The sequence below is a fragment of the Sminthopsis crassicaudata genome, chromosome 3 (genome assembly GCF_048593235.1).
Source record: "Sminthopsis crassicaudata isolate SCR6 chromosome 3, ASM4859323v1, whole genome shotgun sequence".
Taxonomy (NCBI): Eukaryota; Metazoa; Chordata; class Mammalia; order Dasyuromorphia; family Dasyuridae; genus Sminthopsis; species Sminthopsis crassicaudata.
This window is the reverse complement of record NC_133619.1, coordinates 242,588,463-242,614,997: the sequence shown is the minus strand read 5'-3', so window position 1 is coordinate 242,614,997 and position 26,535 is coordinate 242,588,463. Positions and strand designations below refer to the sequence as shown.

General features: G+C 36.2%; 1 protein-coding gene across 5 annotated transcripts in view; it reads right to left on the bottom strand.

The window, feature by feature from the left end:
- Positions 1-26,535, bottom strand: part of SLC9A7 (solute carrier family 9 member A7) — a 182,325-nt gene that overhangs the window by 24,533 nt on the left and 131,257 nt on the right. For 3 of the 5 annotated variants that reach the window (XM_074300287.1, XM_074300285.1, XM_074300286.1), the window contains exons 12-14: positions 24,938-25,091; positions 8,425-8,484; positions 851-914 (exon numbers count right to left, since the gene is read on the bottom strand). In XM_074300287.1, coding sequence (XP_074156388.1) covers positions 851-914; positions 8,425-8,484; positions 24,938-25,091 — 278 coding nt within the window. The remainder of the gene's footprint in view (positions 1-850; positions 915-8,424; positions 8,485-24,937; positions 25,092-26,535) is intronic. The other 2 variants (XM_074300289.1, XM_074300288.1) reach the window with 1 other exon arrangement.

Sequence of the window (26,535 nt, the reverse complement as noted above, 5' to 3'; positions counted from 1 at the left end):
TCCAGTTCAACCTGATTTATGAAATGGAGACATTGAAATGGGTCTAGAAAATCTCAAATACTTTGAATGCAGGGATAATTTTAATGCAAAGCTGGTTCCAGGGAGAGGCACCATTTAGATTAGGATTCTTAGCGTCTTTTCATGGACCCTGATGGAAATCTGGTGTAGCATATGGATCCTTTCTCAGAACAATGTTGTTTTTTTTTTTGTTTGTTTGTTTTAAATACATAATAAAATTAAATACATAAATTTAAATTAGATGTTAATAATAATAATTAATGTTTATATAGTACTTTAAGGTAAAAAGAAAAACACATTAGCAAATTTCCTAACTATCCCCATTTTACAGATGAAGAAACTGAGGTAAGATAGAGAATAAGGGACTTATATAGGGTCACACAGTTAGGATGTGTCTTAAGTTGGATTTGAACCCAAATATTCCTAACTCCAGGTTTTTTCCCCTCTTCCCTTCTTCCCCTCTCCTCCCACCCCTGACATAGACCCCTGGTTAAGAACTCCTATGTAAAGGAAGTGCACACTATCCAGTTTTACTGGCAACATATGCATAACTGGTTCAAGAAACTAATCTACATTTATGAATTTAAGCCAAACCTTGTCCAGAGGAGCTATAGGCTCTATTGATAAATTCTAAACACCCTTCTCTCTCACTTTAATCATTGTGTAAGTGTATACTCAACACTGAAGTGGGCAGGGATGGAAAGCAACTCAGGAAATCAGGTATAGCTGGTAAATGAATGATAGAGCATGAACATCTCATTTTTCTCCTTTTACTTTCTGACAGCTGGTTGTCTCCGTGGGAGGGAAGGAAGAAAAGTTATTGCTGACTTACCCCCTGTAAGACTTGAAAGCTGTCATTGCTGGGCGGTGGGTCTTGATCTGGATCAACTCCAACTCTGTAGCCATGCCAGGGGAAAAAATAAGTAGAAAAAGAAAACACAAAACATGTTTAGGTGGTGGCAAGCACTCTAATTTGAATGTAACCAAGATGTCAATCACCTTCCCAAAGCAGCCTGAGCAGTTAGCTAAAAGGATAAGAAAGCTTTCATGCAAGAGTCATTTGGGAAAAAAAATTGAGAGAGAGAGAGAGAGAGAGAGCGAGCGAGAGAGAGAGAGAGAGAGAAAGAGAGAGAGAGAGAGAGAGAGAGCGAGCACACACACCATTCCCCTTCCTAGAAGGTAGGGCCTTGTTGCCAGAAGGTGCCTTGTGTGGTATCCATGCTGAGTTGGTACTGCTGACATTCAATAACTCAAAATTTGTGACACTTGTAAGGTAAACAGTTTTATTCCACTCCATATATGAGGACTTGAATCCTAGTTCAAAGGTTTATCTTTGCTATTGCTGTCTCCCTGCCTCTCCACCTAGTTTCTCTTCCTGTCTAGAACTCTACTTTGGGGACCAGCAAAGGATGATGAGTAAAGTCTAAATTCCTCAGGAAGTCTTGATATGCTGGTATCCACAAAACAAACAGAGTGGAAAGATGAAGTAAACTCAGTTACCCAACACAATGGGTGGATTATAGCATCAAGAATGACGGCTTCTGAATGACAATGGAACATGACTAAAAATTAAAATCAATGGCATTTAAATCAATGACAACAATAATTCCACCTTCTCCAGTTACTGAAAAAAAGACTGTTATGATGACTGTCATAGGATCATAGATTTTTATATTTAGAGCTGTTAGGGACCTTGGAGGTCATGTAGTTCTACTCCCTCATTTTCTAGATCAGGAACCACAAGACATGGCCAAAGTCATACAATTGATAAAGGAAAAAGGGAAAATTTGATTCCAAATTGAGAACTCTTTTCACCGTACCATATTGTTTCACCTTTTTAACGAATTTCACAGACACAGTGGGGATGATATTTAAACACCAACTTAAACCAAGCCTTTTATCCTACTTCATTTTGAAGAAAAATATGGCAAGGATAACATGAGGAAGTGCTGGGGTAGAGAGGAGCAAGGGACAAAAATGTGATGATTACTCATCAAAGTTCCTTCTCCTTATCAATTCTTATCAAAAATAGGAAAGAGGACAGGAGGAAAATCTAACTTCAAATGGGAACGCATTATTGTGGAAGGAAGGGACGGAATGGAAGCTGACTTGGGTCAGAATAAGGATCTGATACCCTGAGTTAACATGGGTGCCACAGTCTCATAGACGGGTAGGAATATTTTCACTACTGCCACTTGTGTGCTCCCACACTTTTATACTCAGGGCATTCAGGGTGCAAAGAAAGGATATGAAAAGAAGAACACAAAAATTGTAACATTAGCTCATATATATCTATAGACCCAAATTTCCTTTTCTGCCCTAAGTTCCAGCGAACATTAATTGAATTGCTTTGGGACCAAAGAAACTAAAAAAGGAGCATGTAGAAGGCAAAGGGAAAGAACTGCCTGCTACCTTCTGAAGCAGGTGTAATTATATATTAAAACCACTAAGGCAGGGCTTCTTAAACTTTTCCCACTCACAGCCCCTTTTTACCTAAGAAATTTTTACATGACCTCACATATATAGGTAAGACAGATATACAAATCAAACATTTACAATATTCACAACCCCCACATTCAGTTATGAGACCCTATAGGGGATAGTGAATAACAGTTTAAGAAACTGAGACTAAGTTACCAGATTTCCTAACAATGGTTGGATCATCGTGGATATAGATGCCTCAAATCTGATGAACTTTCCTGCAGTACTTGGAGGTGGTTTTCTATTATAGCTTGTTATCAAAGAGACTCAGTGTATTTGGATATAGCTTAGAGTCAGGGATTAAACCCTATCCAAATGTGAGCAGACTGAGCCTTTGGGAAAAGAAGGAGAGAGGGAGAGCATGGGTGGCTCTCTAATGCAGGAACAATCCAATCTAGGGACACAGAGCTATCCAGAGAAGCAGTAGCCAAATTCCAATGGTTTTAACACTAAGATCGAAAAACACCTGCTGTACAGAAGTGACCTCAGGGAGGGCAGCACATTCAATCATACTGTCGCTCTTATAGACATAAGAAAACTATACTTAGAACCCTTTAATGGAAATTAGAGAGATAAAAGCCCTCTGCTCAAATGCACTACAAACAATTATAAGATACCCAGCTATGGAGCCAATATCAGCCCCTGTTCATTGGGAGGCTTCAAGCCATTGTGCTCTGGATTAATTTACTTTGATTATCTTCTAGGCACCAGGTGCAGGGATACAGGAGCAGAGAGCCTGGTTACCCTAGAGAATCACTCAAATTGCCCAGCAGAATGCCAGGTGAACAAGCAAGTCTTGGTCTGACCACAGAGAGGCTATTGTGGAAATAGCTGCAACAGATTATGTGATCTGAAGGGCATGTCTGTTAGTTGCAGTACAGCCAAGAACATAGCCGTTTGGATCTGCCAGTAACAATCTCTCTATTCTGTACAGCTTATTTTGGGTGGGGGAAGAAATGGGAGAAGGCGGAGGAGAAACTCCCAAACTTCTTAACCTTTACAAGTGATTTCTGTGATGTCCAAGATAAAATGAATTTCCTTTTTCAGCACAGTCGAGATGGTAAGCTTATAGGTAAGAGATTAAAAAAAAAAAAGCCTGCCTGAGTAAGTCCTTCACTAGAGGGGGAAAAAAATATTATTGAATACTGTAAAAGTTGCCAAATACCACCCCCTTCTATTTAGACTACTTCCTGTTCACTAATCTGTTAATAAAAGGACTAAAACACACACTATCTATCGCTCCCCCTACTCCACTCCTGAATCATATTAAGAGTCAGTCTTGACTGTTTTCATTCAATTCTGGAAACTTCAGTGGAATTTACTCAAGCAAGAAGGAGCAAAACCAGACCTTACCCCCAGTCCTTATAGGTCTCAAATGCAAATATTTCATTAGGGAAAAGGGGCACATTAACAGAATGATAAAACTCGCTGACAGTAAATCTATGCCAAATTAGGCCCTGCATAACTTCAACTACCCTAATGCAGTCATACTGAAAACATGTTTACTCAATCAAGTCTATCTTTGAAGCAACTATAACTAATACAAGTTATTGATATAGTTAGGCATAAAATTTTGAAGCATCATTTCTAAGTTGAGTATCAATCTTACTCCCAATCAAATGGAAGCTCTCTGCCCAAGGACCTACCTACAAATTCTACCGAGATCCTGAAAAGATAAAATTCATAGGATCACAGAATGAGAGCTGAAAGGGGCTGTAGATGTTATTTTACAGGGGAGGAATGTTAGACCCAGGGAGTTTAAGGGATTTGTCCAAGGGGAATAAGAAAAAGTTAGGATTAAAACCCATATGTCATCTGAATCCAAAGTCAACTCTCAAGAAGACCTAAATTCAAATCTAATCTCAGACATTTGCTAGTTATATGATTTTTTTCTGCTTTAGTTTAAGTGTAAAGTATGAATAATAATAGCACCTAACTCCCAGGATTGTTGTGAAGATCCAGTGAGATGATACTTAGAACTCAGTGCTTGGGCAAATGCTAGGTGCTTAATAAATGCTTGCTGCTCTCCTTTCTTTCCTTCCATCTCCTCTCCCTTTCTTCCAGCCTCTCTCTTTTTTCTCCTCTTCCTTCCTCTCTTCCTTTTCCTCATTTCATCCTTTCTTTCTCCTCTTCTCTTCCTTTCTTCTTATGTCCTTTCCTTCCTTCCTTCTCCCCTCCCTTAGTCAATACAGTAAAACCTTGACTAATTAAAATACTAAAAAAACAAGAGTTTACTCCCCAGTTCATTAGAAATTTCAATTTAATCCAACAATCTTTGTTGTTGAAAGTTTCAAAGTTGTTGAAAGATCTCTTCCATCTCCATTCCCACCTCAGTGAACAGTATATCAAACACAACATGCAGGACTCCAGGAGCAGCACCATAAGTGCACACAAACCTGGAGATGATTGTATAGAGTTTAGATAGAATTTGTATGGATCTGGAATATGGCCAAATTCCTGATATAATTTTATTTCTTGTAATTTTTTTCCCCCTCTTTCATGGAAGAATTCAAAGAAAGGGAGAAAGAGGAAATCTAGATGCTTCATGTTTCATCAGAATTTTACTATAACCAGCCCCTTGCAAATGCTTGCCTGTTCATGTTGTCTATACTTTGACTTTTCCTGAAATTTCCTTGCTTTTTGATTTTTCCTGAAATTTCCTTGCTTTTTGACTTTCCTTTTTCCTTCCAAACTTCACCTTCCAGCACACACTAGTTGCCAAATATTCCCAAAGCACAGCTCAAACTACGTTACTCTCTTGCTTAAGAAGCCTCCTTCTTGCCCCTAGGATCCAATCTGAACTATTTTGTGCAGCTTTTAAAGTCCTTGAGAGCCTGGTCCTAGTGTACTTTCCTAAGCTAATTGCTTATTAATTCCCTTTCTGACAAACTGGCCCTCGCACACAGGGTGCCATTTCATGTCTCTGCTAATTTGCACAGGCTGTCCTTCTTGCCTAGAATGCCTTCCTTCCTTCTCTGTCTCACAGCATCCCTACAAAGCTCAGCTCAGCTGCCACCTCCTTTCACAGATTCTTGACGCCTTCATTGCTAGTGTCATTTCCTATGCCCCTAAAATTGGTATATATTTCAATATTATTGAATTAGGGATGGACCTTTGATTTTACAGTTAAGAGACATCCTGGCTGAGGAAATCTCCTTTATTGATGTAGGTACCTTCCCAGCAATTTGTGACCTTAGAGACCAGCCTAGAGCAATGTTTGTACTTAAACAGCTAGGCTAAGAGTCAGAACTTGAAATCAGGACTTGCTGGCTACTGGGCCAGCTACTTACCTACTGCCTCTCTCAACACCTCATGTGCATACATTTTATTTACCTAAATTTTAAAGTCCTTAAAGGCAAGGCCTGTTTTGGTTTTGTTGCATCTCTTGTGGATCAGTCCTTGCTTGGCAAACATTTGTTGAATGAATGAATACGTGACTAACTTCTGATAGTAGCCATGTACATTTGTTATCAATAGCCTTCTCAGCCCAGGCTGACTCTAGAAGCAGCTTAAGCATTCAGCCAGTCTCCAGACCTTGGGATGCCCCAAGCTTTGCTGGACTCTTGTGACTACTCTAGCCCTGATGCCTTGCCTTGCCCCAGTTGCCTTAGAATAAAGTGAACAGGGATAAATGGCTACGATAAATGCTTTTGGGGTAGTAATTCAGGGGGTCAATGGAGTCAGAGATTCTAATAACTGGTTTCAAAACAGAGAGCTGAAGTTTTTATCCATACCATCAGTTCTTACTATCTTCACCAAGACAAAATAAAAGGATAGGATTTACCCATCCTCCTTTTTACACATGCTCCTTTAACAGGACTTTTTTCTTTTAGAGTTCCTTTGTGATTTACTTATCCAATTTTACTTGTGTAAACAGTTTGGAGGGATTGAGAGGTCAGGAAAGCAATATAATTCAGTCCCTGTGGCTGTTGCAGAGCAGGAGGAAAATTTATTTGCCAGGATGCTTCCTTTGGTGTGCCTGCTTTGATACTGGGCAATAGTGAATACTAAGTATTTATATAATATTCCTGGGTGTTCATATTTTCTAATTTTCCATTTAGTGACATGCTAGTACTATAATTCTAGATGAATTGTCCACAGAAACCATTTACTTCTTTGTGACCCTGTCTGCCATAATGATTTCTCCCCAGCTAGCAATTTACAATAATCTGAAACTTTACACTGAGTTTTATTATTCTGAAACACTTCAGCAAATCTCCTGATAGGCTAAAGTTAATCTCATCAGAGCACCAGGAAAGAACTTTTTCTCCCAAAATAAACAGCTCCTGATTATTTTTGTCTTCATTAGGAGAGAAGATGAAGGTAGAAAGGAGCTTTATTATCAGAAGAAAAAAAAAACCCAACAAAACCAAAACCAGGTCAAAATTTAAGCAGATTTCAGCTGGAAAAATAATCCACTGGGCAAAAGTGATTTCATTCCTGAACAAAATACCTCGAGATATTTATAGACTCCTTTTAACACAGTTCTAAATGTCATTTTTTCTACCAATTTAATATGGAACCTGCACATTACCTAGAAAGCACATTGCATGAAAGGCATACAAAATGCACTGAAAATTTACTTTTCATTTATTGGAGAGACATGGAGAATGATCTTAATGACTCATTTAAAAAATATGATTGTGGAGGTCTGCTCAGGGTTTCATTATGTAGTGGATAAACTTAGAAGTTTTTTTAAATTCCAATGATTCCTAAAGTTTAACTTTCTTAACTTAATATTCACATGATGATTAAAGAAAAAAAAAAAAAAGAAAAGAATGGAAGGGAGATGAAAGATGCTTTAGGCTCAATGATCTCTAAAGGTTCCCTGGTTTAAAATGTTCTGAATCTAAGTATCTGGGTTTATAAATTTGACCAAAGGAATGAATTTATCCAAGATGGTAAGATTTTCTTTTTCTTTTTGATAGTAAGATTTTGAGGCGTGGTTTCCCCAAACTGAACTGATGTCTGAAGTCAGAACAGCAAAGGAATAAAAATAATTATTTGATAACAGAAGCAATTTAAATACTACACTGGTTCTGAATGAACTCTCTGTGGTCACCACTGCACACTTCTTAGAGAAAAAAACCAAAACTATATTTTTGACAGCCATCTTTATGACAGGCAGACAGGTAACACCTACTTCACTGCTGCCCATGGGGGAGATAGTTTAGCAACATTAAAAATCACATTTTCCAGGTAGCTTCTTTTATGAGCAAGAAGAGCCAGAATAGCAAGAAGGAATGCATGTTAAAAAGGAAGAAGGGAAGAAACATTAAAGTTATCCTTCCCATTGTTATGGCCCTGACAGTTGAAACACACTTCAGGTGGAAATTTATAAGCTGAAATAATATGAGAGACTTCCGAGAGTGAGTTTTGGTTAGCTGTTTATGATTTGTTTAGAGGTTTTTTGTTTATTTTGTTTTTAATGTGTGGATTCACGAAGGTAAGAAAGAAGACAACACAGAAATAACAAAATGCAAACCATAAGACAAAGTTAGCATTCAGTCAAGATTCAATCCATTTTTTTGCATCAGCCAATCCTCACTGAAATGGGAAAGCTCAGCTCAGTTCACTGCTAAGTTAAAAATGATTCTAGAAGATCCAACTGGATTTCTGAGGGTGCCTAAACTCACCAAAGTTTCATAAGGGAAAACAACTAATTCTGACCCATGTATGACAATTATGTAACTCTTCATCAAGTTGGGGGGAAAAAAAGAATCCTGGAAATAATATTTAGTTTATTTGAAGCAAAACCATGGATTAGGATTAACATAACACTTTTTGCTCTTAATGTGAAGAGAAAAAGAGAGCGTAAGAGAAAGTGAGAGGGATCTTGTAAAAAAAAAGAAACCTTGCATTAGAAAGACTTGAAAAGCCAAGCCCCAGGTTAAATGTTATGATGCAAAAAACTCATCATGTCACCTGAAATACCTCCAACTGGTTTCACTGAGATCCTCTTCTGATGGATCCTGGACACCGACTCTGGTATAGTACAAGAATGGATTGTAAGCATGATAGGAACAGATCAAATTGTTTGGGTTACTTGGCAAAATGCCCACACCAATTCAGGTATGCTTTAATTTAAGAAAACCAACATGAAAATCCTTATGCAAACACTTAAACTAGGGTGTGATTACAATGGATTTTTAAGCATTGAGCAGAAGTCAAGACATAGAGAAATGTAAATGTATGTAACTGCCAGATGAAGGTTAGCTAAAGATAGAATGGGAAGATATGATTTGATATATTTAAAACAATCTGATTTATAACAGACTTTTCCAGAATGTATTTTATTACATAAAATGAGATATACTTGCACCAAAAATGCAATGTTAAAAGTTAATTACATAGCACATATGTTTTCAAAGGAAACATGAATTTGAACTGGTTTTACTATTTAACTAGAACAAGATTTATTGAAAGATGCTGGCAACGTTTATGAAGATACAACTTTCTGCCTGTTTTGAAAAAGACAACTGAATCTCACGGCTCTAACAATCAATTGTTAAGTAATACATTTTATTTCTATTCTTTTGTCCACTCACTATATGGTTTTAAATATAGTGATTTGGTTTCTTTTCTTCTCTCTTGAGCCATATGGACAAATGGATAGACTTTATTTGCAGTTATATGCAGCAGGCTGCATTTATAAAATAGCACTTAAGAGTTTACATTAGTTCATTTATAAACAAACCTGTCAGACAGATAGTGCCAACATTAATATCCCTATTTTGTCGAGAAGAAAATTTAAGATCAGTGAATTTCAGTGACTGGCAAAGATTACATAGTAAGTAAATTAAAGGAGATGAACTCAAATTTAATTCTTCTGATTCCAAGTCCAGGGCTCTTGCCATCACTCCTCACTGGGCTATGAAAAATGAATGCCCAAGATTCTCATTATAGTGCCAAGTAACAGTCACTGTTACCACTCTCATGCCTCCCTTAGGCAATGTGAAGGAGAAAAGTGACATAGGGTTTCTGATGGAAGGCTAATCTAATTCAACTTAAAGCCAACAACATGGCACTTTTAAAAATGGTCTGAAGTCTCGATTACTGCCACTTCCTACAATCAAGATATAAAGCAAAAAAAAAAAAAAAAAATGCCCAATGCTGCTCCTGAGCACTAGTATTTGTGACACCTTTAAACTTTACTTAAAAAAAAAAAAACTATCAAAAATGCAGCTTATTGCACAATAAGCCTATTGGCTCCATATGCCTGGATTATTTACAAAGTTTATCCTTCTCAAGACTTTTTAAATCTCTCTGTTCAGTCAAAAAACTATTATGTCATATAAGCTCTTGGTGTCTCTGGATTATAACATTAAAGTCTACCTCTTTTCCCATATCCAACTTAACTAATACTAAAATTATGCACCTTTTGGCAGAAAAGAGGAGTTGAGGGGAAGAGAGGAAGGGGAAAAAGAGAAATAAAATTATATAGAGGGAAGATAGGAAAGGAGAAAAGAGAGGGAAAGAAGGAAAAGAGGAGTGGAGAAAGAGAATAAAGGAAAGGGAGAAAGCGAGAAAGGAGAGGAGAGAAATGTGAAAAAGGGAAAGGGGAGAGGAAAAAGGAGAATAAATATAGTGATGGGAGAAAAAAGGGAGAGAGGAAAGAGGAAGGAGGAAGGGAAAAAGGAGAGAAAGAAAGAAAGAGTAGAGAGGAAAGCTAGAGAAGAGAAAGTAGGGACAGAAGGGAGGAGAGGATAAAAGAAAGTGAGATAAGGATGGGAAAAGAAAAAAGGAAAGGGGGGAGAATGAGTGAGTGAGCAAGAGAGTGAGAGCGAGTACTAACTGCTGATTTTTCAGGAGGTGGTAGATAGAGCATGCAGACTTTCAGTTTTTATTCCCTCCTATTCTGGCTACTCGGAGTAATTTTTATTATCTCATTCTTTAATAACTTTCCACTATAGGGCAGCCAGGAAAGTAAGAGAAAAGAAGCATTTCCTTTCCCTTGCCTAAGTTTCATGACATGCCAGTGAATTTCAGGAACTTTGTGCATCAATTTGAAGCAATGAAAATCATCCTTTCTTCATATACGGCTACAATGAACTTGCTTTTGAAACAATTTTTATAAATGGAGATTTATGCCTTTTCAAAATAAGAATCAATTTATTAAATATATATATATATTTTTAAAAATGCAGTGAATTATTTACAAGCATTTCTTGCTCATCAATGCTCCAGCAAAGTTTTTCTGAAATATCCCAAATAGTCAAGAGTTGGCAATATTTTCCTTTCAGATATTGGCATGAAAGTAACACCTCATTTTTAAAGAGATGGGTTTGCACATGGCTCCCATTTTCTTATTCACAATAAACTTCCTGTGGAAGGACAAGATTGAATAGGTATCTTTTGGAACAATAGGAAGAGAGTCCGTCAGATAGCCTGAACTGATAAGAAACAAAGATCTTGGAGAACCCTCTCTAAAAGACCATTTAATTTGGAACAAAATATTATCTGGAACAACTGTTGTTGTAAGCTATAAACACATGAATGAAAATAAAGATGATAAATGACTATCATTGTGTCCTGTGGAATAAATGGGAAGGAACCACACAAGCCAGAAACAAATCCCCATACTTCAATCTTTGAGACTCTGGAGCACCACTGGGCAAAGAAACCTCAATCCTATTCAAAGCCTGGGAAAACAATTATTTCCACAATTACAAGTCTGAGAATCTAAAAAACAAAAAGAGATTTTACATTTCTAAGAAGCCATACATATTATTAAGGAAAAGTTGGGAGTAAGAGGTTGCCTTGTCATCAAGAGGAGTAATAATGCCTTTGAAATTGTTGTTATCACTGTTTAGTTAATTTTAAGTCATATCCAACTTTCCATGACCCTATTTGGAGTTTTCTTGGCAAAGACACTGGAATGGTTTGCTATTTCCTTCTCTAGTTCATTTTATAGATGGGGAAACTGAGGCAAACAGGGTTAAATGACATTCTCAGGATCACATAGTTAGGAAATGTCTGAGGCCATATTTGAACACAAGAAGAGACTTCTCCTGATTCTAGGCTTGGCACTTTATCCACTGTGCCAACTAGCTGCCCAATTTTAAAAAATCCTCAATTGTAATTTTTCTCATTGTCAAATTTAAAACATTACTAAGTGCTTTTTAAGTGGGAAATTTGATATTCTTTATTAAAATCTTCTTTAAGCCTTCTTTTCTTTCATCTTTTATACTAGTTCATTTGGTGACTTCATTAGCTCCTCAACAAGTATAATGATCATTCTGTGCAGATTGATTCTCAGATATAGCAATCTTGTGCTAATTTCTTTTCTGTGATAATCACACATCTCCAACAATCTTCTGGATATTTGAAAAACATGTCTTGTAGGGATCTACAAAACAGAACTCATTCTTTCCCCCTCCCTCCCTTCAATCACCACCCCCTTCCAAACTTCTCTATTACTGTGGAGGACATCATATCTCTTCCCCCACGTCTCCCCCACCCCTGGCCCATAGCCTTCAATTCATTTTTGACTACTCACTCTCACTATATTGTCCAATCTTATAATTTCTACCTTTACAATATCTCCTATACATGTCCTCTTCTAGTCACTCATATACAAACCAAAGTTCAGGTCCCTCGTCCTGATATATAACCTTTTAAATCGTCCTTTTGCCTCAAATCTTATCCCACTCCAATCCATTCTCCACTCAGCTGTCCAAGGTGATTTTATACAAAATGTAGGTCTTTCCTTCTCAACCTCTGTATTCATTGAGTCTCTATAACTTTCTATCACTTCCAGAGTCAAATACAAAAATTTCCTCTAGTTTCTCACAAACTTTGTTCCAGGGATAATTTTTCCTAAGCCAGACACTGTCAAAGCTAAATGTTGTCCTAGAAATTTCAGCTATTGGGTCTGTAACTGCCTAAGAACAGATTCTTTGAGAAGAAGGGTTTGGGTTTGGAATAAGTCACTATACAAATATTAAGTTTATGGTATGAAGAAGAAAGACAATGGAAAGTATTAAAAAAAGAATTGTCAATGATGAAAATACATTAATTCTATTCATTATTAAAATTTTATTGTATATTACTATCTCCTATGCAATAATTCCATTTTATGATACCTTTTATTAGAGAATTTATTTTCTATCAACATGCCCTTAGGAAATAAAGAAATATATATCACAAGCTGCTGCAATGAATATGTCAAGATAACCCAAGAAAAGTCCAAAACAGATGTTTAAATAACAAAATAAATTTAAATTTAAATTCAAAATGTGGCCCCTTCCTGCCTTTCCAGCCTTCTTAAACTTTACTCTTTTATATTTTCTATGATCCAAGTAAATTGACCTACCTATTGTTTATCAAAATGATACTCCATCTTCTCCTCTCTTTCCATTTAAATTGATTGTCTTTCATGATTGGAAATGTTTTGCCTCTATCATTTCTATCAAATCTCACCTTCTATAGGAGGTCTTTCCTAATTCTGCTGCAAAACCTTCTCCTTTAGGGAAACCATTATCTATTCTGTACATGGGGCAGCTGAGTGGTGCAGTAGATAAAGTATCAGATCTGGAGTCAGGAAGATGAGTCTGGCCTCAGACATTTCCTAGCTATGTAATCCTAAGCAAATTATTTAACCCTGCCTTAATTTCCTCATCTATAAATGAGTTGGAGAAGGAAATGGCAAACTACTTCAGTATCTCTTTCAAGAAAATCCCAATTGTTGGTCTTAAATAGGACTGAGACAACAAGACTCTGTACATATTGTCCATATCTAGATATTTACATTAGAATTTATACTCAGTCCTTGAGGGTAGGGATTGTGTTTTGTTTCTTTTGCCTTTCTGTGTTTCCTCTGTGAATAGCACAGTTCTAATAATAAGGGCATAATAAATGCACATAGACCAACCCACTGATAGCCTGCAAAGACAACAGTAATCTGCAATAACTGATACTTACATAACTCTTCAAAGTTTGCAAAATGTTTTCTCATTTGAATCTCACCACAATCCTATGAGACAGGTACCTTATTTGGACCAGATTTTGGATTTCAATTATAAAGGAAACTCTTAATGGGAACTAAGTTCTACTAATGCAGGTAGGTAACCATTCTACAACTTAAGACTTAGGGAGTTACCTGGGGGGGCAGCTAAGTGCTCATAATTACTTCCATTTTTCTATTATTTAGATTTACTGCTATTCTCTGCATCTCTAACTTGGAAAGTCCTGGGTTTTTGGACCCAAGAGCAAACCAACTTATGACCATTTTCCAGTTCTATGTAACATGGGGGGGGGTTCCAATAGCCTACTCCTGACAGAAGTTCAAAACAGCCAGAAAACCACAAAATCCTGCAGTAACATCATCCACTTTATGTAATAAGTTAATTACAAAGAAATAATCATTCTATGGGAACTAAATTGAAGGCAGTCTCCAAAAGAAGTCTGTTGCTCTCATTTTTAGTGCTAGACTCATACTGAGGAGGATTGGATTTGAAAGCAAGGTCCAACACTTATTAACTGTGTGACTGGAAGTTTCCTCTGTAAAATGGGAATAATAATATCTGTATAATAATATCTGTATGAATAAACCTGTAAAATGGGAATAATAATATGTGTACTATCATTGTATGAGGTGCTGTAGGAAATGTGTCGTGTGAGTCATCATTATTACCATTAGGGTAATTTGGTCCTACATTGCAACTTTGCCCTGCCTACCCTCCTCAAAACAGAGAGGATTTCAAAAATTATTTCAGGATTAATTTTTAGGACTTAGCTCAGAGAGCACTAAATAGTATCTCTTACAAGTTTGGCAAATTCAACTATTTGTTGTTTCCTTAGGCAGATAAAATACTGGAGTCAAGAAGGCCTCAGTTCAAATGTGACCACTGACACTGACTGGCTGTGTGACCTTGGACAAACCACTTAACCTTTGTTTGCTACAGTTTCCCCCCAAATGGGGATAATAATAGTATTTCTGAGGATCAAGGGAAATGATATTTTAAAAGATTTGATACAAAGCCTAGCACACAGTAGGCTTTATATAAATGCTTAATCCTTTTCCCTTTTCACTTTTTCAGAGCTCACATCTTTAGAATTTGATTTTACTTTTCCTGTTGAAAAGGAAGGTTTGTGATTTTAAATGGTTTATTTTATGATCTGGCTTTCCCTTCTTCTTTCCCAAAGTTGATTCTGCTTTTCAAATGCTGCACAACCCTTACCTAACTTACTGAAGCCCTTACCAGGTGGTGCATTCCAATGGGGTGGCCATCTGTTTTACCCCAATAATCTGACCTGTAACTGAACCTAACACAGAACACTGACTAGTCTATCACTGTGATTTTTTTCTGACTCTCAAAAGAAAGTCGTGAATGCTATCCAGAATTCCATTCAGGTTTGGCTTTAAAAAGAAAGCAAAAGAAAATGAGCAAATAAACAAAAAAATCCCAACATACATTTGGAACAACCATCAGAATCCATAAGCCACAACAAGAGTTATAGCTTTTCAAACTGCCTGTTTTAATTGCATTGTATGTCTGTGTTGAACTGCTCATAGAAGCAAATCTTTAAAAAAAAAAAAAAAAAAAGCTTCTTTTTCACTTATCAGCCACAGAAGAAACAGACCTCAAGGGGTCAGACAGCCCCATCTATCATTATTTTCTGTCTACCTTGGTAAGGGCTTCATACTTGGTATTTAGAGCTCAGATAAAAGAAGCAATGAAATTGTTGCATCTGTTTTTGCCTAAAGATTATGCATAGTAAACCAGGAATTTGTGTAGAATTGAGCCGTGTTTTAGATGAGGACAGGAGTTTTTTGTTCTTAAAGTGATAACTGTAAATAGATGTCAACTATTGTGAAATAATATGGGGTTGCTGTGCTACTGTATAATGGAAAACCATAATACCAGGAATTTTAATAAGATTTCTAGAAGAATGTCCAGAAAAAGTGGTGAATTTATTTTCAGACTGAAATAGAAAACAATGTGAATATTTTAGGTCTGCATCTACACTTAATAAACTTCACTAAGAATTTGGGAGTTTGCTTTGAGCTGTTGTGGGAATAAAGATAATTTTGTTTAATGTTTATGATTGGTGCTAATGATGGAAGGTTCTAAAATAGCTAGTATCTGGTTATGGTTTAATACTCATTCGTACTTTCACAGAATTGAATTTGAAATGCTGTGTATTCACTTTTCACTCTGTAAATGTAACTTTACAAATAAATGTCTTTATTTATTAAAAGGCAGCCGGCTTAATTTTAATTTTTTTTTTTTTTTTTGCATAGGACCTGTGATATTTTGAATCCTTAATTCTTCCTGCCTCCATCTCAACTGAATGAGCACATGTGAATTGTAAAAATGAATTGTAAAAATATCTATTCCTAATTTTTTTAAATCCATAAATTGTTCTCTCTCTAATGCTGTTAGTGTTCATCCGTAGATAAAATGGAAAAGTCTCTTTCAATAACTCTTTCTGTATGCAAAAATATATCACATAAATATAACATTCCATAATGATCATATGGAAAAATTGGCGTCTTGGAGAAAGCTTCATGGGGAGGCCTACATGATTCAGGTATGTCCAAGTGTGTTTATGAATACATTTCTACTATTAAAGAAAACAAGAAAGCTACGATTTATGCTTTTTTAAAGTAACGTTCCAAGCAAAGACAAAGTGACCTTAAAGTTTCCTCTTCTCAGCAGGATACAATGTTAAAGACATGTATTTTTAAATAGCCAAAATTAGGTTGAAGCATAAATATGAGCTAATAAGCCCTATCACAGGTATATGTTAGGAAGGAATATGTATCATCTGGTCATCTAGCATCAGTCCAAACAGACACTAGATAACTAGATGTTATAACATTGGGAGTACTAGATTTGGATTGGGAGGACCTACATTTGAATTTTAATTGTACCACTTACTAGTTATACAATGGGATAACTGGGTGGTGCAGAAGGCTGGACCTACAGTCAGAAAAACTCTTTTTCTTCCTGAGTTCAAATCTGGCTTCAAACCCTTAAGAGCTAGGCAGGCCACTTTACCCTTTGCCTCGGTTCCCTCATCTATAAGAAAAAATGAACTGGAGAAAGAAATGGCAAACCACTCCAGGATTTCTGCCAAGAAAATCCCAAATGGGGTCACAAAGAATTAGGCACGACTGAAATAACTGAATAACAACTGCTAAGTGATACTGGACAAGTTCTAAAGCTCTGTGAACCCAACTTTCTATCATGGAAAATAGAGATAGCCTTTCTCTTAGGCTTGCTGTGAGATATTTTATGAAACAGAAAACTGGATGTCAGATAGCTTCTTGACTATGATATGCTGTAAAGACAAAATAGAATGCAATGCAAATTCAAATGGAAACCTACTAATAAAGTGTGTATATAAGATTCCCTGAGGGTCACAAATTGACTCAGTTTTAAAATGTAATGTAACTCCTATATCGGATTGCTTGCTCTCTAGGGGAGAAGGGAGGAGAGAGGGAAAGATAAAAATATTTGGAACACAAAGATTTTGCAAAGATGAATGTCGAAAATTATCTTTGCATGTAGCATGTATTTGGAAACATAAAACACTATTTAAAGCAAAAAAAAAAAAGGATATATTTTTACTTATTTATATTTTTCTATTAATTTAAATTTGATTTAAGCCATCCTGCAGTGTATTGCAGAATGCAATGTAGCCTGTGGGCTGTGTTAGACTTGGAATAATGAGATCAGGTAAATAGTACAAAAGGATTCATTTAACCTTTCTCAGCTTAAGTGTTCTCATCCATAAGATGGGAATAATAATAGCATCTACCTCATATGGTTATGAGAATGAAATATGGAAAACATTTTGCAAACTTTAAAGTCCTATACAAATGTTAGCTATTATTATTATTACCCAAAGTTGAAAAGGCTTTCAGTACTAGATGGTAATAGGACTATACCTTTGCTATCCAGTGAGCTGCTGAATTAAATTTTTCCTTGTCACCTGAAAGTTGATTAGTAGGTTCTTGTTTATTTTTCTGTTCACTGTGAATTACATTGGCCATTGGATAAGGCACAGAAGGTTTCATGTTCTTGTTAATGAAGATTTCACACAAAGTATTACCCAATTATTATTATGTTACTATTAGAGTAGTAGAGAGGATTCACAATTTAACAAATTCAATTAGTATTAGCATTTATTAAGAACCTATAATGCAAAGCAAAGTATTGTGTTGAAGATCCAAAGACATATGACAAGCTGTGATGACAAAAAGCTTATGATCCAGTACCAAAAAATGTAAACAACATAATTAAGATCCAAGATAAAGGATGAGAATTATAAGAAGAGGTGGTTCCATAAAAGAGCAGTTTGTAAGAAAGTAGAGGAGGGAAGAGAGGAGATGAATGAAAACTCACATAGGTTTTGAAGAAAAACAGGGTCTTCAACAGACAGAAATGAGGATGAGAGTCAAGTCCATTTTGGGTAAATAGTATACTGTATTAAGTTACTTTTCTGTTGTGTCTGACTTCAATTGGGATGTCTTAGCAAAGATACTAGAGAAATTAGCCATTGCCTTCTTCAGATAAGGAAACTGAGGCAACCAGGATTAAGTGACAGTCACACAGCTAGTAAGTGTCTGAGCCTGAGAGGTGAACTCAGGGACATGAATTTTCCTGACTTCAGGTCTGACACTCTATCCACTCCATCACCTAGCTGCCTCCAAGTATTTTAAGTTTTGTTCACTAAGTGATGGAGTTAAAGAAGATAATTTCAGTAGATTACTAATCCAATCAGAGTTTAGACTAAAGCAGTGATTCTTAAAGTATAGTGATCCCTGAGGGTTCTCAAGTCTTTTTCAAGGAGTCTGTAAAGTCCAAACAATTTTTCATAGTAATACTAGGGCATTAGCATTATGTACCTATTAAAATTCTCTCGCATTTTCTAACTATATTTTTGTGTGAGGTCATATTTTCTTGATATACTTCATTTGAAACAGGTTTTCTTCATATACTTCAGATACTTTATACAAATATACGTAACCAAGACAGATTTTCTTCATATACTTGATATATTTCAACCAAAATAACATACTGCAACAAACTGAATGCAAAAGTAAATATGAGAATCCAGTTGTCTTTTATTAAGCTGGACATAAGAGATTTTCAAAAATAACGCCATTCTTCTCGATAGTTTTTGTTTTGAAAAATAGTTATTTTTCATAAAAATATTCTAGTTATGCTAAAATGTAATGGATTGATGGTTAATTTTGATGGGTGAAATATTTTTTTAAATTTCTCCATTTTAGTTGTTAATATGGTAAATATCAATAGACATAAACCCCAATAATTTTAATAGTATAAAGGAGTCCTGAAATCAAAAAGGGATGAACTAGGATCAATGACTTCTGAGTTCCCTTTTCAACTCTTGGCTTCTCTGATTCTGCCTTAACTAGTCAAATGTGCTGCTTTTAGACATCATATCTTTCAGATTCTTTCTTAGAGATAACCCAGTATTCATACACCACAGAACTTTTTTTGTTGTCTCAGTGGAAAAGGGACACAACTTGAGGGTGCTCTCTTGAAAAGACTGTCATAAATTTATTTCAGTATTATTTTATTACTTTCTAAAGAAAAAACAAGTAATGTCCTTTCTATTAATTGTCCATTTAAGACCAACCTTATGAAAAATATTGGCATGAGTCATAAAAGGAGCATTGGATTTGAGAAGGCCTAGGTTTCAGTCCCAGTTCAAACATTTAATGAGTCTTGTTTATGTGGGGAAATGGGGCAGGGAATTGAGGTTATATGACTTGCCTAGAGTCACACAACTAGTAAGTGTCAAGTGCCTGAGCCACATTTGAACTCAGGTCCTCCTTACTTCAGGGCCAGTCTTCTATTCACTGCACTTTCTAGCTGCCCCCATGTTAATGTTAATTTAATAATAAGTGTGACCCAGGCTAATGGTACACTATTTCAAAGTCCGATTCTTTTTGTACAGCAAAACAACTGTTTGGACATGTATACATATATTGTATTTAATTTATACTTTAACATATTTAACATGTATTGGTCAACCTGCCATCTTGGGGGGGGGGGGAAAGAGGGGAAAAATTAGAACAAAAGGTTTGGCAATTGTCAATGTTGTAAAATTACCCATGCATATATCTGGTAAATAAAAACTATTAATAAAAATAAAAAAAAAATTAAGTGGGACCACAGACAAGCCACTCAACTAACTATTCAAAGACTTGGTTTCCTCATCTAAAAAATGGAGCTTGTACCAGTTGTCCTGAAAGACAGCAAGGAGATGTGGATGGAAAATCAGATTCAGAAAATCTTACTTCTAATGCAATTAGATCTGTGACTTTGGATATAATAATATATAATAATAGCTAGCCTTTACATAGCATGTAAACACTTATGAAACACTTTATAAATTTTATTTTATTCTCATATCCCAGGGAGGTAGGTGCTATTGCCATAATACCCATTTTACAGATGAAGAAAGTAGTCTTAAATATTAAATAACTTGGCCCAGAGTCACACAATTAGTAAGTATGGCAATTTATATTTGAATCGAAATCCACCGTTAAACTGACGATCTGACTTAATATTTCAGTGTTGCAAGCAATCTTCTGACATGTCAAATTGCAGATCATTGTTGCCTTTGTAATGACTGACTTTGTAATGTTATATAGTGCTTTTTTGGCAAAGGTACCAGAGTGATTTGCCATTAAGTGGGCTTGCCCAGGGTTACACAACTATTAAGTGTCTAAGGCTACATTTGAATTCAGGTTTTCCTGACTTCAGGTTCAGCATTCTATCCACTAAGCCACCTAGGTGCCTCCTTAAATTTCAGAGTTGGTACTAAGCTGCACTGGAAGAAAGAGTTTCCTACTGGGGGTTCCCTACCTCTATGAAATCACTGGTCTTGTCCCATAGGTAAGTAGATAAATATGTGTGTATATGTATATGTATTTGTATATATATGCTTGTGCTACCTTGAATTGAGAGAAAAATAATGTAAAATAGTTAGCTTTGATCCCTTCAATTATCTTTGTTATCCCCAGAACTCTAACAAGTCATTTGAATGTTAGTTTTCAACTTTTTGTGAGAAGCTGTTATACAACCTTAAGCTCCACATTAATTTAAAAGAGATAAATCAATTTCCTCTCTCCACCAAGTAAGGTAGGTGGGGGTGAAGCACTTTCTCTCTCTCTTTCTATTCTTTACCCTCCTCTTGGTGATAAGAGATGCCCTCGCTCACAAAATCATCACTCCAAAAAGGTCCTGAAATTCTCATAAAATATGAGATAACATATTTTTAAGTGTTGCCTCTTGCAGGGAAATTTTATGTTTAAATGGGATTTCTAGGCTGTAGATTAAAAAAAATAAAAATAAAGTTCTGGTGGTATCCAAAATATAGATAGGGGGACAGGGGAAATAGTCCTTAACTCACCTCCATAAAATTATCTAGTATCCCTCAAGGAAAAAAGTCCTATCCTCAAAGATAAATCTATATTGGCTAATCACTGATTAATAGAGCTGGAAGAGACTTTAGAGATCATTCTGTCTACCTCCCTTATTTTTCGGGTGAGGAAACCAAAAGACGTGGTAACTTCCCATAAAACTTTATTCAGACTGCTCAACCACTTGATTTTAGCTACGAAAGAATAACCAGACCTTCAATAGATATCACTGAATTTCCAATAAGAAAACTTTATCTGTATATCAGTATCTGATCCAAAATTTAAAATCTTAAAGAGTCGCTTGCAGACAATGAAGTTAATTAAGGGCTTTCCCAGGGTCTCACAGCCAGAGAAAGTATTTCTGATTATGATTAAAATCTCTTTCCCCTTCTGGTTTTCCAGATTTTGCTATCAGACTTCAGCTGTCTCAGAGGCCTAGGGCTTCTTATCCTGAAACATCTCATCATCAGGACCTTCTTGTATTGGTTAGTTCCTCCCAGGGCCTCCATTTTGAGAAGGAGCCCAAATTAACCAGTCTTAATTCCCTTCCTAACTTTGTTCTGTTTTTTGGATTTAGAAACTGAGATTTGGGGTATTAGCAGTGGGACTCTGGGTAAGGTACGTAAGTACCTCTTTCCCTCTTCCCCTCCCTACTTTGAATTCCCTTTGGTGTGACATCTTCCCCCCATTACATAAATGCAGGGATTTTTGTTTTTGTTTTTTAACATTTGTCTTCCCAGTGCTTAGCATAATGCTAGCATAAGCATGCTTACTTAAAAAAAAAAAAAAAAAAAAAAAAGCATGTTACTGTCTTGCTTACTCATTAAGCCATACTGCCTCTCACAGAGGAGGCAAAGGATCAAAGGAAAAATTATCTAGCAGGAATGACATGTTGAGAAATTACAATGCCTTTTCTACCAATCTAGGATGGGAACTATGTCGACACTTAACAGAAAAAACATGAGACTGAGAACACAGTTCTCCCAAAGGCCAGCTGTGTTCCTGGCTCAAAACCATGCTTTTTTTCTCACTTTCATAAATATGTCTGAGAATGTCCAGGCCTTTGCCACCACCAGACTTCTAACAGCGCTACAGGAAACTCTTGTTTGTAAGAGAATCCACTCTGAAGGCCAGTTTAAGGAAAAAAGAGGAAAAAGCACAATGGCCATGATTCCACCACATGAGATTGCCATCTTCTGGCTGTCTAGAACATTACTCCACAGAACTCCCCTGCCTCCCAGCCCCATTCAGCCTACGATGATGAAGGCAATCAGGTGTCTTTAGAAGTATGACTAGCAACATTAATGATTACAAATGAGAAACAAAGGTTCAGAATCACAGAGTTTGAGAGCCAGGAGATGTAGCAAAGCAGCTACCTCATCAAGGAAACTTTCAATTTATCCCCCCATTCAGCTGCCAAAGAGATTTGTTTTTAAAGTATAGGTGTGAATATGTTGTTCCCCTGGCTTAATAAACTCCAGGGACTTCCTCTTTCTTTTGGATCAACTACATACATCTCTGTTTAGTATTTAAAGGCCTTCATGACTTGAGTCACCTTTCCAACCTAACTGTCAATTATTCCTCTTTACAAACTCTTTGGTTCAGCCAAGCTGGCTCTTCTTGGTTGTTCCTCACACTTGACACTCCTACTCTCATTTCCACGCCTTTAATACGAATTATTTTCTGTTCCTGGAATGGACTCCCTCCTGATCTCTGCCCCTCCGAATTCTTATTTCTCAGATTTTCCTGCTTCACAAGTCTTTCTTCTTGTGCCCCCTCCTCACCCCAGCAGTACTCTAGCTACCAGTGCCTACTTCCCCCCATCACCTTTATTTCTTCCATGTGTACCCTTGTCAATTATTTGACCTCATTTGGAGTTTTCTTGGAAAAGATAGTGGCTTGTTTGCCATTTCCTTCTCAAGTTCATTTTACGATGAGGAACCAAGACCAATATGATGCTTGTTCAGCATCACACTACTCCTGAGTGTCTGAGGGCAGATTCAAACTCAGAAATATGTCTACAGGCCTGGTGTTCTATGCACTCTGACGCCACCTATTTGTCTTATATTGCAAATGCACATATTAATTCCCCTACTAAATGTATAAGATTCTTGAGGGCAACTTCTGTTTCATTTTCATTTTTGTATTGCCATTACCTAGAACAACAGATGCTAAATAAATGCAGTTTCAAACTTCTTGTTCTTGGAATCCTTTTGTCCTCTTAAAATTGACTAAAGAGTCTAGAGAACTTTTGTTTATGTGTATTATATTCATCACATTACAAATTAAAATTAAAATTAGGTGATAAAATTTAAAATCTTAATTCATTTATAAGTAAATAAACCAATTACATGTTAACATAAATATTTGTATGAATTATTCTTTTCCAAAAAAAAATCAGTGAGAAGAGTATCATTGTTTTCCATTTTTTGCAAATCTTTCTGATGTCTGACAATTTATGTATCTGCTTCTGCATTCAGTCTTTTGTGATATGTTGATCTGGTTGAACTAAGTGAAAGAAATTTAGCCTCACACAGATAGAGTTGGAAAAGGAAAGGATATTTTAAAAGGCAAATAACATCCCCCCTACAGAAACTGGGGGAGCAGTGAATAAAGTGCTGGGGCTGAAGTCAGGAAGATTTAAATTCAAATTCTGCCCGAGACACTCATTACCTGTGTGATTCTCAGCAAGTCACTTTATTTCATTTGCTTTAGTCTCTTCATCTATAAAATGATCTGAAGAAGAAAATTACAAACCATTCCTGGTTCTTTGTAAAAGAAAACAAAAACCCAAATGGATCACAAAGAATCAGACATGACTTAAACAATAATTATTTTGAAAAGTTTAAATAAGAAAATAAAACTGAGGTTGACCCAACATAGGTCTACTCGAATGAGGAAATACTAGAAGTAAAGCAAGTCAAAGGAAAAACCAATTCTTTCTCACCTGAAACACCCTTCCACAACAGAAGGCACCAGCCACAGCAAGAGGTTATCACATATACACACACATTTATATTTTAATTTGGAAAGGGATAATAATCAAAACTGACATTTAACAGCTTTCAAAATCTGCAAAGTACTTTATACTAATGAGCTCATTTAGGATTGTTATCCTTATTTTGCAGATAAGGAAACTGAGGTTCAGAAAGAATAAGTAACATGGCCAAGAATATAAAGCTGGGTAAGTACTGGAGGCAGGTTCAAACCCATTTCTTCTCGGTTTAAAAAACAACATACTATCCAATATATCATGCTGCCTCTCATACCACGACAATACACACAAAAGAGATATGGATTACTGTGTTCTGTTTTTCACTATACTACAATCCCAAATTGCTGTTGTTTCTTTTTCATTCTGCTGCCAAGTTCATGACTATGCCAAATACCCCTCATTAAATAAACTTCCTTTATTTCTTAAAGTCCTACCTTCTACAAGAAGCCTTTAATTCTAGGACCTTCTCTCTGCTGATTAACTCCAATTTACTGTCTATACCTCGATGGTACACAATTGTTTGCATGTTGCATTCCCCCCCTGAGAATAGGGGTTCTTTTTAGTCTTCCTTCATATCTCTAGCATTTAACTCAGTGCCTGTGCACAAATTAGGTACATAATAAATGATAATTGACATTAAAATCTGAATCTGAGATTGTCCCTCTCATACATTTGAGAAATTCAAAATTTCCTAATAATTAGACACATTCCTTATATCAATTTTCCCCCCTGAGGCAATTGGGATTAAGTGACTTGCCCAAGGTCACAGAGCTAGGAAGTGTTAAATATCTGACAGCAGATACTTCAGGTCCTCCAGACTCCAGGGCCAGCATTCTTTCCACTAGCTGCCCCTCTTTATATCATTTTAGCAGGTTTAAAAGGACATTAGGACAGTTCAAAACACTCTACAGTCTTATTCCACTTCATAAAAAAAAAAAAAAAAGTCAAAAGCAAAATCACACAACATTTAAAAATTATTTTTAGCACATGCTATCTAGTCAAAAAATCAAGAATCCCTTTCCCCTGTGACTGACCTTATGTTCAGCCATGACAACATGGGAGTTGTACCTCCACCGATGATCCAAACTGTGAAGAAGACGATCAGGAGAGTTGTGGAGAACATCATCTGATGAGAGTAGGTGGCAGTGTCCCGAATGGCTAATGCAAAAGCCATTGCTCCTCGAAGGCCTGTGGAGACCCACAAAGGCCATGATACGCATTACAAGGTAAGTGACAACATATTTTCCCAAGAACCAAGCAGCAAAAAATGATTCAAATGCCATCCAATTCCATCTAAGGATCTAAAAGTTTTATTAATCAGAGGGGAAGGGCTTCTTCACATTTAGAGCCTTTTTTTGTATAGTGATCAAATGGAAAAACAGCAAAAAAACACGATGCCAGCTTTTCATGGGCACAATTCAGGCATCTTTTGCTTCTTTAAGAAAATGAAAAGAAATAACTGAACCCCTGTGAAAAGAGAGTCCAAACTCTTGCCAAAGATTATGGGTTAAGGTTGGGAGCCTGAAAAACACTCCATAATGAATATAACAAATAAAAATATTAGAGTGTTAACTCACAAATTTCAAAGCAGTTCAGAATTTCACTAGCAAATCAAGAAAATGAGGAAAAGTTAACATATAACAAATCTTAAATGGGCATGTCTTAGAAATAAGTATCAAAACTCTTAGAACATGCCTTCTTTTTCTCTTGAATTCATTTCCTCATTCCCCTAGCAGTTAGGTAAGAAAAGTCAATGGTCTTTATTAAGGATCAATTAATAATTTTTATTATTATTGTTTAGAACTTTTTAGTCATATCTGATTGTTTATGACCCCTTTTTATGGGGAGGGGGGATTTCTTGGCAAAAATACTGGAATGGTTTGCCATTTCCTTCTCTAGCTCTTTTCTCTAAAGGAAACTGAAGCAAATAGAATCAATTAGCTAGTAAATTTCTGAAGCCAGATTTGAATTCAGCAAAATGAATCTTCCCATCTCTAGGTCTGGCACTTTGTTCACTTTGCTGCCGTTGCTTCTGCTGTACCATCACCACCACCAACTCCTCCTTTTCCTTCTTTTCTTCTTCCTTCTCCTCATCATCACTAGCACTTATCCAATACTTTAAGTTTGCAAAGTTATTTTCAAATATTAACTCATTTAATTCTCACAAGAACCTTGAGAGTTAAGTATTATTATTATTCCCATTTAGAAGTCAGGTGATTTCAGAACTTTCTGACTTCAAATTCAGTGCTCTATCCATTGCACTAAGTTAACTATCTCTATTTACCACTGGTAAGAGTTTACTTGCAAGTTTGAAGTGCATGTGTCACACCCACACTTCCCCCATTCCTAGAATGATCTCCTTTAGCACCTCTGCCTCTTGGGACCCGACCCATTCCTTCAAGGCTCAATTCAAATATACTCTTTCAAGAGATAAACCACAGGCAAAATTAATTGTAATCTAGATTTCCCAAATACACTTTTATTTTGTCTTAGGAAAATCCTCTAAAAAAAAAAAAAAAAAAAAGAAGACGAAGAAGCAGCTTATCCTTCCTTTGGACAATAAACTGATTGTTATTAGCTTCCCAAGGAGCTGTTTTAGAGAAGGAAACATGTTTTTTGGGGGAGGGAGGAA